Raw genomic sequence first — 17,018 nt, 5'->3', positions numbered from 1 at the left:
AAACAATTTGGTATCACCAGATTTGGGCATTCGAACAAGGGGGTGTGTAGACTTTTTATATCCTCTGTATTTGTAATTTCAACGAAAGAAAGTCAATGCTAGCTAGTTGTATGAAACGCCATAGACAGGCTAACGGAAAAGAGCATTATTCAGGGGTGTCAAACTCATTTTTGTGGCCAAATTGTAATTATGGCTTTCTGCACAGGGCCGTTAGTTATGTATAAATTTACAAATGATGGCCTCATATTATATATTCACTACTTTTAAAAGTAGAGTCCAGTAAAAACTGTTTGTCCAAATTATCATAAACTGTTTTTGCATTTATTTTAAAGTGTATTTACAGTATTAAATAGTTGAAATACTGTACATATACAGTTGGCTAAGTGCTGAGCTGGCGAAACCTGATGTGCTGATGAAAGCTACTTTCTACCAGGCAACGAAATGCTGCCACCTTTTGTCAATATTTGGATATTTCAATCATAGCTTATCCTTATTTACCACATGATGAAAAATCCATCTATTTACTCTTATGCTGGCAAATGCAGAATGGTATGAAATCTGATATTGTCTAGGTTATTGGAGGGGTCAGGGGTCATACGTTAGGTTTATTTGCTATGCCAGAGTTCCCAAAAGTTTATTTTACAAAAGGCTTGAGCTCAAATATGCAATGTTCGTTTCCCATGCAGTTAGATGACTTAAAAGTGGCTCATTCAAAGCAGGAGTGGCTATGAAATCCTTCTCCTGATCCAAGTGTGATTCAAACTATAAAAATACTTAGTAGGGGATTATATAAACCATCGTGGAATTCAATTCAACCGGTTACACACATGCATTTCGTAAGCAACGTTACCTATTTTAGAAATATGTGGGAGGAACCATAGCTCACTTGGACAACATGAATCTGGCTAGATCTTCAAAATATTATAAGAAAAAAAGCAAAAATGACCAGCCAAAAGATTTAAACTGAAAAAAACATTTATTTCAGTTTACATTGCATTTAAAACTATTGTTTTAAAAAAAATGAACACTACACCCATCAAGGAAATGTGGTGTAATATTACAAAATAAGACCAAGCTCTGAAATCATAGAATATTCCGCCTTTAAATTACTGCATGATTCCCTGTTTATATACATACAATTGATATAGCTCTCCATATGCCGTTTTTTATTCTTTATAAAAGAAAAAGCAGAACCCTTCCGAAGTGAGGTTAAATTTTAAGGGCAATACGACGGCTCCAACAGTAGTGTGTTCCTGATTATGAAATGCCTGAGAAGCTGCTTTGAGTTACAGCAAAATGACACAATGCCCACTCTCATATACCCGATATTCTATAACAGAAAGGAAGATTACTTTTCACTGCCAAAAGAAGCAGGAATATTTAGCAGAGAGCACTTGGTATGCAAATGAGACGGGCGTGTGTCGAGTGTGACGTACCTCAAGCTAGCATCTACATGTAAATCATTTAGCTAATAAAATGGCTTGTTTGGTTACAGTAGTCAAAATATTGCACTAGAATGAGGGAAAAAAAAGCAACGAGTAACCTTGCAGTCTGCAAGAAGGCTTCCCGATCGTGCTTAAAAATTGAAGAGGTCAACTCTCCACTAGAGGGCGTTCCAGACTAGATGGTGATAACTATGAGATCCCTTTTATCCATTAAATAAGCAGAGAAGCACCCAAAGTGCACAATGGGCACAGCCCATAAAGTTTCGTCCCCGTGAACATTCACTGCCATCGAAAGCGTGCCAAAATTCCAATACAAAAGCTAGCTAGCTCTTAGCACTATTGTGTAAATGCGACTGGAAGCGTGAGGAGGATTTCTGACCAGTTTCCGTGTGAGTAGCAACAGCCGACATTGTGGTATGGTTATGACCAGAATGATCCTTATTTACATACTTATCATGACTTACATTCTTTGACTAATCCGAGTCCCGTGGGAGCTCTGGCACAAATGTTGGAAGCTCGCTGTAGAATAGGAAGTTCATTCATTTGTACATGAGAAGCAATAAAACTCCTAAAATGGCCTGTTTTCATGTTGTGCTGCGCAATACCAGTTCAAAGTCTGCGGTTGCCTCATCGCCCTCCCGCTTTTACACCTTCACATGTGTGAATAGCGCCTGCATTTGTTTCCCCTTCCAGCAAACAACAGCGGAAACAGGCGAGACCTTCCCTGGGTTTCTTCCCCGCCTTCTCACTTCCCGAGCACGTACGTCGACTGTGAAGGCATCGTCGCATAGTCGTTGCTCTCGCCGTGTTTCAAATGTTGGCCTTGTCGCTGTAGAAAGGCGTGACGTGAAACATATAGCAGTGCGTGCACACCCTCACGGGCTTCATCTGGCCGTATCGAGGCAACGGAGCCGAGTGGGAGGAGCAGCGAGAGCAGAAGATCTGAGAGGAGCAAAGGCAACACACGTTAGGGCTTTGTGGGATCACCACATTGAGGGGAGGAATGGATCGTACCTTTCCACAGCTTCGACAGTGATGTTTCCTGCGGATGACGGTGAAAGGAGCCTTGCACGCGATACAGGAGCTGCATACTTCATCTGGAACCCAGTCAGGAGGATCTACGACGGACGCCACAACAAAAAAAAGTTCAATCCACTAAGTATGGAGGAGTCTGACCATTGAGGTTTCTTGTCTGCGTGATTGCAACACCATTGACTTGGAATCCTAGCTAAAAGTTGTTTGCTCATGCCACTTAGTGTGCGGTCAGATTTCCACAAAGAGGGCCTCGGTCTGGCTTCATCCGAAGAGGACGGGCTGACATTTCAACTTGGAGTTTGTGCTGACCTTCAAACTGTCCCTCACGGGCCTTGGCTGCCAATTCTGATGAGGAAATGGTCTCCTGACAGAGAGCGCAGTCCTCGAGCACTGCACTTCGTAGAACAGGGCCTGCTAGGCAACACAGAAAATAGATCAAGTTGGGTATGAATTGATTTTTTCCTTTTCCCCCAAGTTGCATTTAAATAATGCATGCGCAAGACACTATCCTTACCTTTCTTTTGCTCGTTGTCTCCCTGCTCAAAGTTTGTTGCCATAACCTCAAATAGTGTCTTGAGAATGCTGCGAAGGTCACTGGCGTAGTTTGTCTGCAGCTGATCAGCAACACCTACATCCCACAAAAGAAGAAATTGAAATAATGAGAAGAAGGCAGGTAAAGTCAAAGTAGGGTACACGCCTTGGGCAACATTTCCGCTTCCTTGTAATCAAAGTCAGCAAAGGCCCAATTCTCGGACGTCTCTGAAAGATGATCCTGCGCAATTATCCTGTGGTGTGGGTTTTTTTTTTTTCCTTTCACGATCTGCTCGGAAAATAGTCAGGATGGTATTTGTAAATGGTAAAACTGTTCAATATTTGATGGCCAATCATTATGTGGTCAACATAGAGTTGGGCCGAGCCACAGACTCGATGACAAAGTGAAATGGAACAACAGGCAAATTAGGAAGATCGGCCGGACAAAAATAGAAGAGCAAATGGGTGTGTTGAGCGTTTGACTAATGCAGCGGCAAAGTTTAGTCTGCTTTATTCTTTCCTATAATATTTGTTGCATCAATGCAAGCATTTTCATTCCTAACATTTTTTAATTCAATTTTTTTTGTTGGTTGATTTATTGTAAAACTTTTATTAATCTAATTCAAATATACATTTAATATTTTTTTTATAAATTTAAAACATTTTTATTTCTTTTTTTTGTTGTTGGTTGATTTATTGTAAAACTATTATTAATCTACTTCAAATATACATTTAATAATTTTTATTTTTTATTTTATCAATTAACTATCGAGCAACTTTTTCATATTCATTTTGGGGGCAGTGTGGATGTCTGGCGGCACCACACTGCCTCATACAGGTTAGTCTTAGTAATACATCAAACATCAAGTTTGCGTGTGTGTACACATCTTAAGCGTCTGTGCAAGGCCTTACCCGATATGCAGACAAAGAGCCGGTGAATGAGGTCGCTGCTACTGTGGAAGCGTGAGCGAATTTTATTTCGGGCAGCTATCTTGGCATCTTGTAGAGCCAGCCGGATATCCTCATGGTCCAGGTCCTCGGACGTGCCTGAGCTGGGAGTAAGGCTGCTGACGGGACTGCGGGGAAACGACGGGAGACAGAGCAGGAGAGGCTGTTTGTACCTTCAATTGTCCTTACATAATTCACAACTTCCATTCATATTTCATTGAGCGAAGATGTTGAGATTTAAGACACCAAAGACATCTGAATATCATAAACGAAGACTGAAAGAAAACATCATCTGCTGCTTTGGCCCGATACTAAAATAAAACTACTCCACTAGCATATGATGCTGCTTATAGTTACCTGGGAGTGTAAACACTGCTGGATAGACTACATGTGGTGACCGACACACTCTCACAGTCACTACCTGACACAGAGCTGACGGGGGAGTTTTGAAGACTAAAAACAATACAGAAAAAAGAGGAAATATTGGAAACATAAAAAGACAAAGACAAGGCTAGTTGAATACCAAAATGCTCTTGAAGTCTATCAAACGTGCAGTCATAACGTAAAAGAAAATCTACAATATAAATGAAAATGTAGATACTGTAGTGTGAGAATTAGGAGGAAGATGTCAAACTAACAAATGTTGGTGGTAAACAATGAAATGAAAGTCAACAAAAGTCAGAAATGCAAATGATAACTTACCTGGAGCCCTTCCAGTTCTCCTCTTTGCTCTCCCTCTTGGATTCCTTCATTCCTTGCTCGTCCTTGTCCCTCAACGGACCTCCAGTTGGGTGTTGCCTCGTTTCAGTCGTCTCCTGCGAGTCGCATGTCGAAGGCTCATCCACAATGTCGTTGCCACAGTTCTGAGTGTGATGTCCCGGTAGTGGCTCGACGACCAGGTTCTTCTCGCATAATTCAGCTCTCCCTTCCTCTTCCAGGGGTTGGTTCAAGCAGCGAGCTGAAGTGTGAGACAGCTGGCAAAGTTCTCTTCTGCCGAAGCAATCGCGGCTTCGCGGGGGCAGCCGGCAAGCCGAGGACTGGATGACAGCGCCGGGGGTTGTGGTTTTACAGTGCTTATCTGTTCTTAGAGTGAGGCCTAGGCCGAGGCCTGCGGTCTCAGAGGTGATGGCGTCCTCGCGGGCGTCCTCACAGCTCCCGCAGCAGACGCAAGAGTTAAGCAAGCAGTGAGTGGCCACCAGCGGACCACAAGGTTCAATCTCGGAGGGAGAGGGCCGCAGCATCTTGTCCACCGCCAGCTCCGTCAAGCTGGGGGAGCGAGGGTTGAAGATGACCGTGGCCGAGAGTTTCATGCCGCCCATACGATGGGCAATGACCTCTGCGGTTTCATTCACGGTGCCCTCTAAGCCCATCTCCCAGCCGTTGGTGTAAGGCAGCGCTTCGGAGCTGGGAGCAGATGTGCGCGATGCGGCGCGCATTGCATTGAGACACTTAGTGCGTGGTTGAAGACACGGCTGCTCTGAAGGTCCTTCCGGGAGCCAACCGTTGCAAACGGCGTCCGACCGCACGCCCGGACTACGTTGCAACGGATGAGCGGATTTGGGGGTTTTAGAAGGCGAGGCGACACAACTACGGACTTCTCTTGAGATGCTGGGAACGCCGTCTCCTGATGGGTCCAGATCTTCCATGAAGAAGACTCGGTCTTCTTCTTCTAAATAGATACCTGTTTTTCCTCTGCCCCTCTGTAACCTGAGAGGGGAGACCTCAGTGCTGGAAGGCCCGCTGGCTCCTCCCACCTCGCCTTTATTGGGACGGCGAGCCGGGGACTGGCCCTGGCTCGGAGGTGACAGCAGAGTTGACATCTCGTCTCCGACTCGGTACACCATCATGTTGAGCTGCTCCAGTTCTTCCTCATCATATTGCATGGAACAAGCAAGTTCAGCCTCTTCTGCTTCCTCACACTGCAAGTCTTCAGCCTGCTCCCCTTTCTCGGATTCCACCTCCTCCCAGCCTTTTTCCACTTCTGCCAACTCCTCCTCATGGCTGGGACAAACAAACAGAGACAAATGCTTTTGCTCCTCATCACCAGCCGCGTCGGAGGTGACATTAGCAGGGCTGGAGGAGGACTGGTTCTCCGGTTTAGGTGCTGGTGTCTTGCTTGTGGCCTCCTCCTGGCCTGTGGCTAACTCGCCATCCTGAGAGATACAGAGGTTCCTCTCCAGCATCAGTAACTCTTCCTCCGTCAGAGTCTGCAGCAGGTCTCTGAAAAGGTGAGAAAACATCATCACACCATGATTTAGGTGGTAAAGAACCAAAAGGTATGAGGGCACTCTAACTGTACCTGATTTTCTTCAGCAAAGTACGAAAAGGGCGAAAGAGCTCAGACATGTCCTCTGCTTTTCGGTCAAGGTCGAGAGGTCCCTCTGAGTACACGACCAACCCACTAAAAATAGATTCAAGATCCTTTATGAGGAGTGAAAGGAAGGAGAAGGACTGGTGAGGACGGGCAACACTTACCATACAATGGCTAGTCTGGGAATTGTAAACATCAACGCAGGCTCATAGTCATCAATCATGTCTTGAGTGAGGTAGCCCAAACTGAGCGCCCTGGGACAGAAAAAAAATAAAATAAAGATCAGTACTTTGTTCTTCTCAAAGTGTTGCATCAACCACTGCTTGGGTAATTCACCTTTCCACCGTCTCACAGAAGAGAACAATCACCTCCTGCTGGACGTAGTATTCTTTGGGAGACTTGACAGGCACCATGGCTGACACATAGCTGCAATGCAAGAAAGGGAAACGATGACATTTGCAGTTGAGTTTGTTGTTGCCCAATGTGAATTATTATTTGCGCTATGCTCTCCAAGAAGGTCTGCACCTAATTTACCTGAGTTCAAACTCAGCAAAAAGGCTGTCGAAATGTCGCAGTGCATCCTTCATGCGGTCCGTGTAGAAATTGAGGTCTCGCAGGGCTTGGTCTCGGGTGATGTTGCGGACCTCCTCCAGGCTTCGAGTTAGGTCCTTTGCCAAGGGTCTCATTGCGATACTTTCTATCTCCCTGTTCATGATGATGGAACCTGCAGCTAAACACTGCACAAGAGCGGGGACATCACATGAAACCTTTCTTCGTCATTTTTACAGTCTTGATGGACGGAGACTTGTTTTTCTCCAGACTGATGCTGAGGGAATTAGTGTATACCTCTGCTCCAAACCAGAGCTGCCCCGCCAAGTTGTCATGACGAATCTCCTCGGGGAACTTGACACTGAAGTCTCTGTTGGCTCGGTCACAGGGAATACATTCTTCCATAATCTGATTGATGATGTTCAGCACATTGTCCTGCAGAGTCACGCCGTCACAAAAGCACAATGAAGCAAACATGAGTGCTAATAACATTCCCCATTGGTGATCATTGATTAGGAAGGAAATGAAGGCACTTTGAGGAGAGTATTGCACCATTAGGGTCGCTGGCGTTCAATAAAAAACACTAAAACGAGGCCCGTAATTCAAGCTGCGAAAATAGTGTGTCACACATCACGAGAGCTAATCAAGAGCTTATGTGCCGCTGGCATGTACAAGAGCCATAACAATGACTTACAATGAGCTTTTCACTCAACTGTAGCGGCACTGTGCACTGTAATCTTGTCAGGCGCAGCACCGCGTCTTTCTCTGCATGCTCGCAGGAGGAAGATTAAAAGATGGAAAGCTTGACCGTTGAGTCTTTTTACAGTTTGGAGCTGTTGGTCTACGTGTAAGCTTCTATTAGCAGGGGACACTGCCGATAACCATCTCGAGGACCATCTGTTTATCCTCTTTTGCCGATTCATTCCATCCAAAATATAAACACACCAACATTGTAGAGGGCTCAGGCTGACATAACATAAGCAGCATGCCAGAGGCCCCCGGGGAGGACCGCGAATAGTAGCCGATAGCTGCAGTGCCTGGTTCAAATGTAAATTGTTGGCCCGAGTGGGCTCATCCGCTATTAATGGAGCACCAGGCTGTTGGGTATCACTGCCTAATTTTAATCCTCAAAAGCTTTCAGGAAGAACATTTGAGGAAAATAAAAAAATCAGTGTAACTTATAAGACCACGCAAAATTATATAAACAGCGCTGCAGCAAAACAAAAATAAGCACACCGACGAAGGTAAAAGAACAGTCGGGGGTCAAGTGGTGACCTTATTAAGCACAGCCCGGTGAGCAGCGGCGCTGGGAGGGTTGCTGAAGCACAACAGGTCACATGACGACCTCCCAATACCACCCGCAGCTTTCTCAGCATGGCATCCAGCACTCACAAACAACCTTGCCCTCCAAGCACCCGACTGCACAAAAACGACTCCAACCATCACCTCTATCAGGATTAAACAATGCACAGTAACGCCGACACAAAATGCTGCCGCTCCCTGAAGAAGCCACTCTTGGACATTCATTAACAAAACACATGACTGATAAAAACAAGTACGTTGTCATGCCTCGACCCCAGTTTTGCTGTGTTCTGCCAGTAGTTGTCAGTTCGTCTGATTACCCTGCACGAGATGTGCGGACCATGCATGTCTCACTGTCACGCGGTTTGTTTTGTTCCTGTCTTTTGTTTCACGCTTTGGCGGTCTGTCCTTTTGGTTTTGCTTAGTCACATCAGTTTGCCGGGTTTGTCCTTTGGTTTCTGCAATAAACCCTGGTCCAAGCTGCATTTGGTCGTCCTCGCTCCATTCCTCCACCCCGTTCCTGACATACGTTCCCTTACACACTCACAAACCTGTACTTATCGCACCTTATCAGCTCAAAGTGCTTCATGTGGAAACTTGACCTAGATAAGGTAATAACAATAAGACTACCATGCCAATTTTTAGACTAAGGCTGATAAGTGTCATGTCTATATTTACAGATTGTCGGAAAAAACAAATGTCTAGCCCTGGTGGTTTGTGTAGTACGAATTAGGGCTGCTTGATTATGAGAAAAAAAAAAAAAAATCAACAAAGACATCCACCATCTTCCCATCTCACCTGGCAGGAGCGGAACTGGTTGACGAGCAGCGTACATCTTTGGGGGTCCTTCCTTCCATCGAGGCTGTCCAGTTCAGCAGCCACCTGGTTCAGCTCATCATCCGCGTAATAGAACTGGGCCAGAAGCTGCGGGTCCGTCCTCTGTAAAGAATCACACCGAGTTACTGACCTAAGCTGTTTGGGATGGGAGCCAGTTTGCGTAGACATTATATCTCTCCCATTTGGGTCTTTCCACCATATTAAAATTATGATTTAGCATCCAGTGCATCAATTCTTCACATTTGAGTTCTGACAGAAGAGCTGCTGTCTGCCTCCACCACCGTTAATAGGTTTGCTCCATAAATAACTAGCGTTAGATAAAGACACATTTGTTTATTTTTCAGAAGAACTGGGCTATGTGCTAATTGGCAAATGATGCATTGGCTATTAACGGGTAATTCCATTCTTTGTCTGAACACAGGATGAATACAAGGGATGTATGGGAGTTATATATAGTTGTTTTGTAGCTCGTGTGCAAATCCTAGACAACACATGTCAAAGTATTTCCCGGTTGTTGTTTTTTTAGGGTGATGGAAATGACATATTTTGTATTCATTGTCACTGCGTGAGATAAAAGGAGCTGTATCATGCTATTTTAGGCTTTTCACAGTCAACTATAGGCATATGTATATATGACTATATTTACTAGAATATTACCTTTGGTACTTATTTCTTCTCAAATATAACTTATTTGGTAGCTATTTTTCTAACCCTCACTTCCTCACTTTGTGACATCACAATGTTAAGACCAATCAGGCTGTTTTTTTTGGATCAGGCAGGGCTTGTGAATAGAGAGGAAAAATGAACAAGAATGCTTCAAGATGAGTGAATGAAGGGGGGGGGAAAAACACTTTGGGGTGTTTTGGTGAGGAATTAGCATTTAAACATGGCTAAGAGCTCAAGAAATTTGATTTTGCATGATATGCCTGCTTTAATACAGTGAAAGCTCCCAGAAGAGTAGGAGTAATTAGTGAGTCTAACCCTGGTAGCGCATTTGTGTCATAATCTGCCAGCATGCATTGGAGGAGTTGGGACCAACAGCACAGTGGAGGCAAACAGTGCATTGGTTGAGTGACACACATTGTACAAGATAGGCAAAAAAAAAAAGAATCACTTCGCTGTGCTTGTAATTCCAAGGAAATATCGTATCGCATAGATCTGCTCACATTCTGAGTACAAAAGACAATCTATTCACACGCAGACACAGAATCAAGGGAGAGCTCAGATAGATGGAAAGGTTAATGGATGTGAAAATGGCGACCACATGCCGACACGCATCGTCTCACACACACGGCGAGAAACCAAATGATAGCGCAGCAGCTCAGGCGCTAAAAGGGCAGCCGACTACTTGTCTTTGTGTCTGCGGTGCAGTCAAAGTGTTTTTGATGGCATCAAATGGAATATTAGAATGACTGAATTGGGAGAAATCTCTCACAGGTGCTTTCCCTCCTCAAGTTTGCAAGGCTCTTCCTGTTGCGTGATCTGCTATTCCGCTCCCTTGTGGACCTTCTCCCTGAATATGATACACAACGCTGTTGCCTCACTCACGCTCATTAATAATGAAAGAAGCAACGAGGAGGGTATACAGAGCTGCAGCAGGGATGCTTGTCGCATCAGTACTGCTAGAAGAAATACATACAAGACTTGGAGAATAATTTTCAAAGTGGCATAATTGCGCTTGGGTCGTGATGCATACCTAATATTATATCACTAGTTACCAGTAGGCAGGCTTCGGTTGATGACACTTGATAACAATGGGAGGGTCTGTGACACAAATGTCACGGTGACCACGGAGCAGAAGGAGCAAGTCAAAAGATCCTTTTTTTTCTGAAGTACTATATAGGCCAGTGTGCAGTGAAGAGAGAAAAAAAAAAGAGGTGTTTGAAATAGATGTCATCCTAAAACCTCCTCCAGCTGCATTCCTCATACAAGAGGGAACATTCCTGGGGCACGGCATCATGGGCAGAACGAAGTAAGCTGCAGTGTTCAAGATGCACTGGAACTTGGACAATTTCGTTGCTTCACCTATAAAATAAAGTGAATTAAAAAGGATTCCGCAAAGGTTGGAGAGGGTAAACAATTTCTATGACTTGTAATATTGTGTTTCAATAATAATCATTGAGACAGTACAAAGTTGTAAACCATGATGAACTTTCTCCATAAAGAAACACCCACATGCCAGAATAATTATTTTACTCTGTTCATTGTGTTACATTCCGTGTGGAATTCTTTGTGGGTTACACCCGAGTGATGTCACTATAATGAAAGTCACTGATGCAGCTTGTGCCCTCTTGCCTACGCATTTTGGCTATTGCCAAAACACAAAGTCCTTCTTGTTCAGTTTGGTGAAACTGTACGCTTCGTTTCCACTTCACGTGACATAAATCCGTGATCATGTGGACAAAGAAGATTTTTCTGGGTCACCTTTTTATGATGATTTATTTTTTTCCCCGCATAGGTTCTGAAAGGACTCCAGAACTTACATCATCGCTATCAATGACAGCTCTACCTTGCATTAAGTGAGGACGTGATTCAGTAGACTCTCATCTCATCCTTTTGCGGTGTGACATACGCCTGTGATACTCCCGCAGTCGACTGCTCGGAAGATGACGCAATCCGCAGTGCTTCCAAAATAATTTCAAAGCAATGCAATGCACGAGAATTGCGTACTTCCTGCTGTTTTGTGACACATAAATTACTAAACGGCTATTGTCTGCTCACATTGAGCGCTTGCTACTGTGCAGCATCAGCATTTTTTTCGTCATCTCTGCTCTCTCCAAGGTCTTCAAATTCTACACTTCATTTCCATTCAAAGCGTGCAGCCGATGAGAACTACCAGACACTTGAATATCACCGATGCGGCGCCACCGGCGTGTGCACATTGAACCCACTTAAGGGTATGAAAAAAGACACCCTCCGTATTCTATTTGAATCCCCTTTTGCTGCATTCTGGCTGCCTACCAAGGATCCCATGCAAATGTTTTAAGGGGACGCTGATTCATCAACTCGTGTATTATTTAGGATTCCGTGTTGAAAGCAAAAGTGAGCCAATGGGGCTTTGGACACAAACGAAATAGCGTAGTTTTTATTCGAATGTAACGTTTTTCAGTCATGATTGCCTCACAGCTGTTGCCTGATCCGCATTTGTTTTTTCTAACTATAGAGTGCTCGGGAATATCACTACCGTTCAAATCTATTCTTATCGGCACGATGAAGATTTGGATCTACATCAGACAACTAGACTTATCTCAGTCGATTAACTCAAGAGCGATCCAGCCGTCTGGAATGATGGCTTAATCTGCGCCTCTTTGATGCAGAGTATCCTAATGTGACATTTGGACTAGGCAGTGACCTCTGTATGTGTCTGGCGTCCACCAGTTAAAGGCGTATCCCCATCTCGGGTCCCCTGACTGTTCATGGGTGTCATGTGACACCCTGTTTGCCAGCATCCCAATGGAACCTCTTACGCAACAAATAATCTGGTTATACAATCCAGAATTGGCTGTTTTGCAGCTACAATCGAGAAGTTGCGTTTGTAGAAAGACAAGTCCCCAAAGTAGGAAAATAGATGCCAACCTAACATCAGTGAGAACCTGTGTGGTTTAGATATCAAATTGTGTTTATAGATCATAAAGTTGTTTAAAGTGTTTCTGGTGCTTCAGGAAAGTGATAAGAAATCTGATGAATTTATCAGTTGGAGCAGATGTTGACACTTTTCATCTACTATATATAAACGTTGGCCTATTTTGGAGTTACAAACTCGCTATTTGAGGCTAGGCTATGCTAACAACGAGAAGACATTAGGTCAGTAGCATTCTGCATCTGATTACAATCCAGCCAAATGCACCTATACACTGCCGTGATTTAGTTTCGTGTGAGAATGACCTCCGGCCACTCTGCCATCTTGGAGGATGTGCATGGCTCATATGGAGCCCAAATCTGTCCACGTCCCTTTGGCGGTTATAAACAGTGACAGAGCGAAGACACTGAACAGGCTGCTGCAAATGACACGGAGCGACAGCCGTGACCTAAGAGCTTGCAGCGGCACGCATCTTTTTGATTCTAACTGGCCAGAAAAAGCACATCTTAGATGTTTTTGTGATAGTAGACAATAACTCACTGTGAACAATTAACACTATTCTGTCCTGCACCACTCAACATTGATGTTAGAAAAAAGGTTAACGCTTCTTGATGTTCATGACATTGAAGAGCAGAACAAAAAAAACGCCTTTGATTAGCACGCTCGACTAATTACCGCCAATGACAGCAGCCTTTCTGTCTCCCTTCCATTCTCCACGGCCACTTCCCTTCAATCATTGTTTCCCCACACCTAGCTCAGAAGCCTGCAATGAATTAAAAGTCTTCCATCTCCTCTGACCAAGGGTCAGCGCCCTAAATTCAGGAAAGTGACACGAAATCAATTACTGCACGGCTAGCGGTTGAGCAGAATGAGGCCTCCGCAAAGCATCACAGAAAGCGGGCATACTATGAAGCAAGTGCTCAGCAGTTTGCTGTTCCCTCCTCCGACGACTGTGTGCCAATTTACAGACACTCCTCTGCAGAGAGATGCTAATTGCTAATTGCTTCGTCTGCCCTCACTTTTTTCACTTGGAGCCAATTTTGGTTTCGCTTCATTGGCTCCCTGCTGAGTTCATTTTCACATTCTTTGCATGCATGCATCATAAAGGACATCCGGTGTAAAAAAGTATGCAAAATATATGATCGCTGCAGCGACACCTGACTAGAAGTGCCCCAACAAGGAAAGTCTTGCAGTATCAACTTCCCACCAATAGATGGTGCTACAACACGATGTCAAACAGGAATTTGGGAAATGGGGTGAGTGGGATTAATAAACGATGACCTCCATCAAAATCAAAGTCTAATTTGTCAGTTTATATTTTTATAGTTCACTCAATGAGAAAAACAATCCAAAAAACAAGAGACAAAATATTCTCACATTAGCGCCACCTACAAGATTGGAGTTGAACATCAGCCATCGTGATTGTGATTAAGAGCTATATAAATAAATTTGACTCGACTTAATAACCAGTTTTTATATAACGTCCTTAAAAAAAAACATTATTGCTTTTTTTTACACTTACACAAATGAAAATTTCCGATAGTGGAATTTTACCAGTACATTCATTGCATTTCATGGTGATCGTAAAAGTCCAGGGCAATGATCCCAACACACTGATAAGAGATGAGTTTGTCTCCTGTACCTCTGTGGGACAAAGGGAACCAAGCCAACAGATTTTAGCTTTGTCACACTCTCGTTATCATTCACTGGGAAATAGGCAAGTCACTGACGTATTGATAGATATACGGCAGCAGTACACTTTTCTGCTTCCAGGTTAAGCCAGTGACTGCATGCTGATGCAACACTTCTCAATAATCCATCCATTATCCAAAAAGTTCAATAATAAATGTCATATTGTTAATGAAAATGATACACAGCGTTTTGATCATAAATGTCACAACAATTATAAGCAGGTGGGGACCGATTGTCAAGTAACACTTTGTCGCTAAGAGATAAAAAAAGCAGAACAGGTTTATCTTTTTCTCTTCCAGCTTTTCTTTACTGCGGTTGTCTCGTCATACTGGCCCGTATAATTACTGAGGCTTTTAGCGCTTTGTTTTTCACTCACATTGAAGGAAAACAGGTTGCTGGAAACCCGCAGATGATCAAGGTAATTCTTACAGTGACTTAGCTGAAAAGACGTCACTGATCGATTGGCAAATTATGACATTAGAAGCGATCAATATCTGCTGATCAGGTCTGTTGCTTTGAAATTCAAACAAAGACTGTGTTCAACGTCAGGGATTATAAGGAACACATCACACAAAGAGCTGCAGACCACAAATTATCAACATTATGGCGCACTGAGAACCTTTTAGGAGCAGCTCTTATGCCAATTTACTGTGCAGAAATAATAAAATGAATTTTAATGTATGCTGAGAATTTGAGTGGAGAGTTCACAGCATAACTTAAGCTTGCGTTTTTTTTTTATTACTCTTTTTTTTATATATCAGGTAAAACAAGTTTAACCAATTTGTTTCGTTTAATAGTTTTATGCAAATGTTCCCGGGTGCTCCAGAAGGGGGGTGCATTACAATAATGTACAGTTACAAGACTTTCAATAGGACAATTATGCACACAGTGGTCCCTATAAATAGAACACATACAGAATTACTGTCGAGCGGCAGACCACATAGATCATTCTTAATCGACCTCTGGCTAAGGAACACACTCTGCTTTAACTCTGGGAAAAACATAACGTATAGTGATGATGCAGCACATCAAAATTATTGATACCCACAACATACCTCTACGGGTTGCATTAAGTACTTCACATTCCTTACACCTAAAAGCTGAAAAAAACAAAAGGAAAAAAAGTCCTTCCACTTATCAAAAGTGCTGCAGTTGGAATTCTTAACAAGGTACCCGTGACCTGCTCTGCTTGCATGATCTGAAGAATTACAGCAAATCCAAGAACTCCTGACTCCAAAAGAAATGACTGGACCTGACAGCAGCAGATTAAGTAGAGCGGAGGCTTCTCACAAGTACAAATGTGACCAAAGCTGAGCCCATCAAGGCAAAAATGAAATCCACCAAATTACTCATTAAACCAATGAGGACGTCGTCATCAACTTTATGCTTAGGTGATCATTCATTTACACCAAAAGCACACAATATCTTGACTATTTGGAGACTGTTTCCTCATGATCCATTTTCTATAGCCCTTGTCCTCATGGGTGAGCTCGAACCGACCTCAGTTGACTTTGGGAAAGAGTTGGGACACACTCTGGACTAGACACTAGTCCATTCACATTAAGGGCTAGGCCGAAGTTTGCATCTCAGAAAAGCTGTGCTAAGCACTCTGCTGGATTTATGTCAACAATTTTAAGGAAGTAAATCAAAACAATTTAAACATTTATCAGTGCATTTTATTAAGTGATTGGTAAATTACAATTACTAAAAATATAGTGAATTTTATTATCTGTATTACTTTGTGAATGTTTATTTTCACCCCATCAATGAATGAATATACTTTTTTCTATCATATTTATCAATGAATATATCTACATTTTTTTCATCTTTTTATTCTAACATTCAATTTAACCCTTTCACCCCACTTCCAAATACAATCTAAAGTAGCCCTTGAGCACAAGTTTGCACAAGCCTGTCCGAAATGGATTCAAAGCAGCAGTGTCAACAATCGGAGTGCAGTAATAACCGTGACAATAAAAAAGTGTGCGTGTGTTATGTGCATTGTGGGAATTGGGCTTTCGCGCAAACATGTTTTTCCCAGCGTGGGTCTCGAACAAAAGGGGTCAACAAAAACAAAAAGGGGGGCGGGGGTAAGGGGGATCAGCTTGGCTGCATGTGTCAACGTGAAGAATCAAGAGCCGGCCGGCAGGCTAACATTAGCAGATGCAAGCCGATGTTGCGGGCCAGCAGAACCGAACCGAACCGAACCGAAGCAGCCCAATTGCCGCTGCCTACTGCCGCCCATGAAATACAAACAAAATGGCTTAAACAATTTGCTGACATGACGTGTGGATTCCAGGGGACTTACCTTGGGCTTGTAGAGCCACTTTCGAAAGCGGTTCATCGTTACCTCGCCACCTTCCTTTTGTCACCGAGCCCTCGTCCGCTTCTCCGGCAGTACCTGTATGCCTGACAGCTTCGCTCGGCTGCTAAGCTAGCTAGCGACGGTGGCTTAAAATACGGGAAAATAAATCAGACAAAAAAACGTGCAGTAAGTTGTTCTAATGCTACAAAATGGCTAAAAAGGAAGACTGTCACGATCCAAAGAGACAACGACTTATTTCCGCATTTTCTCGTCCTACGGGGTTTGTCGCTTGTCATCCCCCGTCCTGCCTCTTCCAAAGTCTCGGGCTTCCAGCAGCGAGTGCACTGGCCGATGTCTGCGTCGCTCGCTGCACGTCCGACGTTACTTGCTGACAGTCACGTTGACAACATTCACCTCCCACTTTCACAGGAAATGATGCGTTCACGTACTGATCTCGAAACATCGGAAATCACAAAAACCTAG

At 43.6% G+C, this 17,018-nt stretch overlaps 1 protein-coding gene across 3 annotated transcripts; it reads right to left on the bottom strand.

Annotated features, from left to right (window-relative positions):
• Nucleotides 1-953: 953 nt before the first annotated feature.
• Nucleotides 954-16,936, bottom strand: zfyve28 (zinc finger, FYVE domain containing 28). Of its 3 annotated transcripts, none has more exons than XM_037241581.1 (14): nucleotides 16,539-16,935; nucleotides 8,920-9,060; nucleotides 7,117-7,254; nucleotides 6,805-7,007; nucleotides 6,607-6,696; nucleotides 6,435-6,524; nucleotides 6,259-6,360; nucleotides 4,662-6,179; nucleotides 4,317-4,412; nucleotides 3,924-4,087; nucleotides 2,995-3,108; nucleotides 2,790-2,894; nucleotides 2,460-2,563; nucleotides 954-2,387 (listed from the first exon to the last, which is right to left on the bottom strand). In XM_037241581.1, the coding sequence occupies exons 1-14, from the start codon at nucleotides 16,572-16,574 to the stop codon at nucleotides 2,256-2,258; spliced, it is 3,033 nt and encodes a 1,010-aa protein (XP_037097476.1). In that variant the 5' UTR covers nucleotides 16,575-16,935; the 3' UTR covers nucleotides 954-2,255. The 3 variants fall into 3 exon arrangements, with proteins under 3 accessions (XP_037097476.1, XP_037097477.1, XP_037097478.1); XM_037241582.1 differs by having other exon boundaries at nucleotides 2,790-2,891; XM_037241583.1 differs by lacking the exon at nucleotides 4,317-4,412 and having other exon boundaries at nucleotides 16,539-16,936.
• Nucleotides 16,937-17,018: the final 82 nt, after the last annotated feature.

The sequence above is a fragment of the Syngnathus acus genome, chromosome 22 (assembly GCF_901709675.1).
Source record: "Syngnathus acus chromosome 22, fSynAcu1.2, whole genome shotgun sequence".
In the NCBI taxonomy this organism is placed as follows: domain Eukaryota; kingdom Metazoa; phylum Chordata; class Actinopteri; order Syngnathiformes; family Syngnathidae; genus Syngnathus; species Syngnathus acus.
This window is presented reverse-complemented; position numbering and strand designations above follow the sequence as displayed.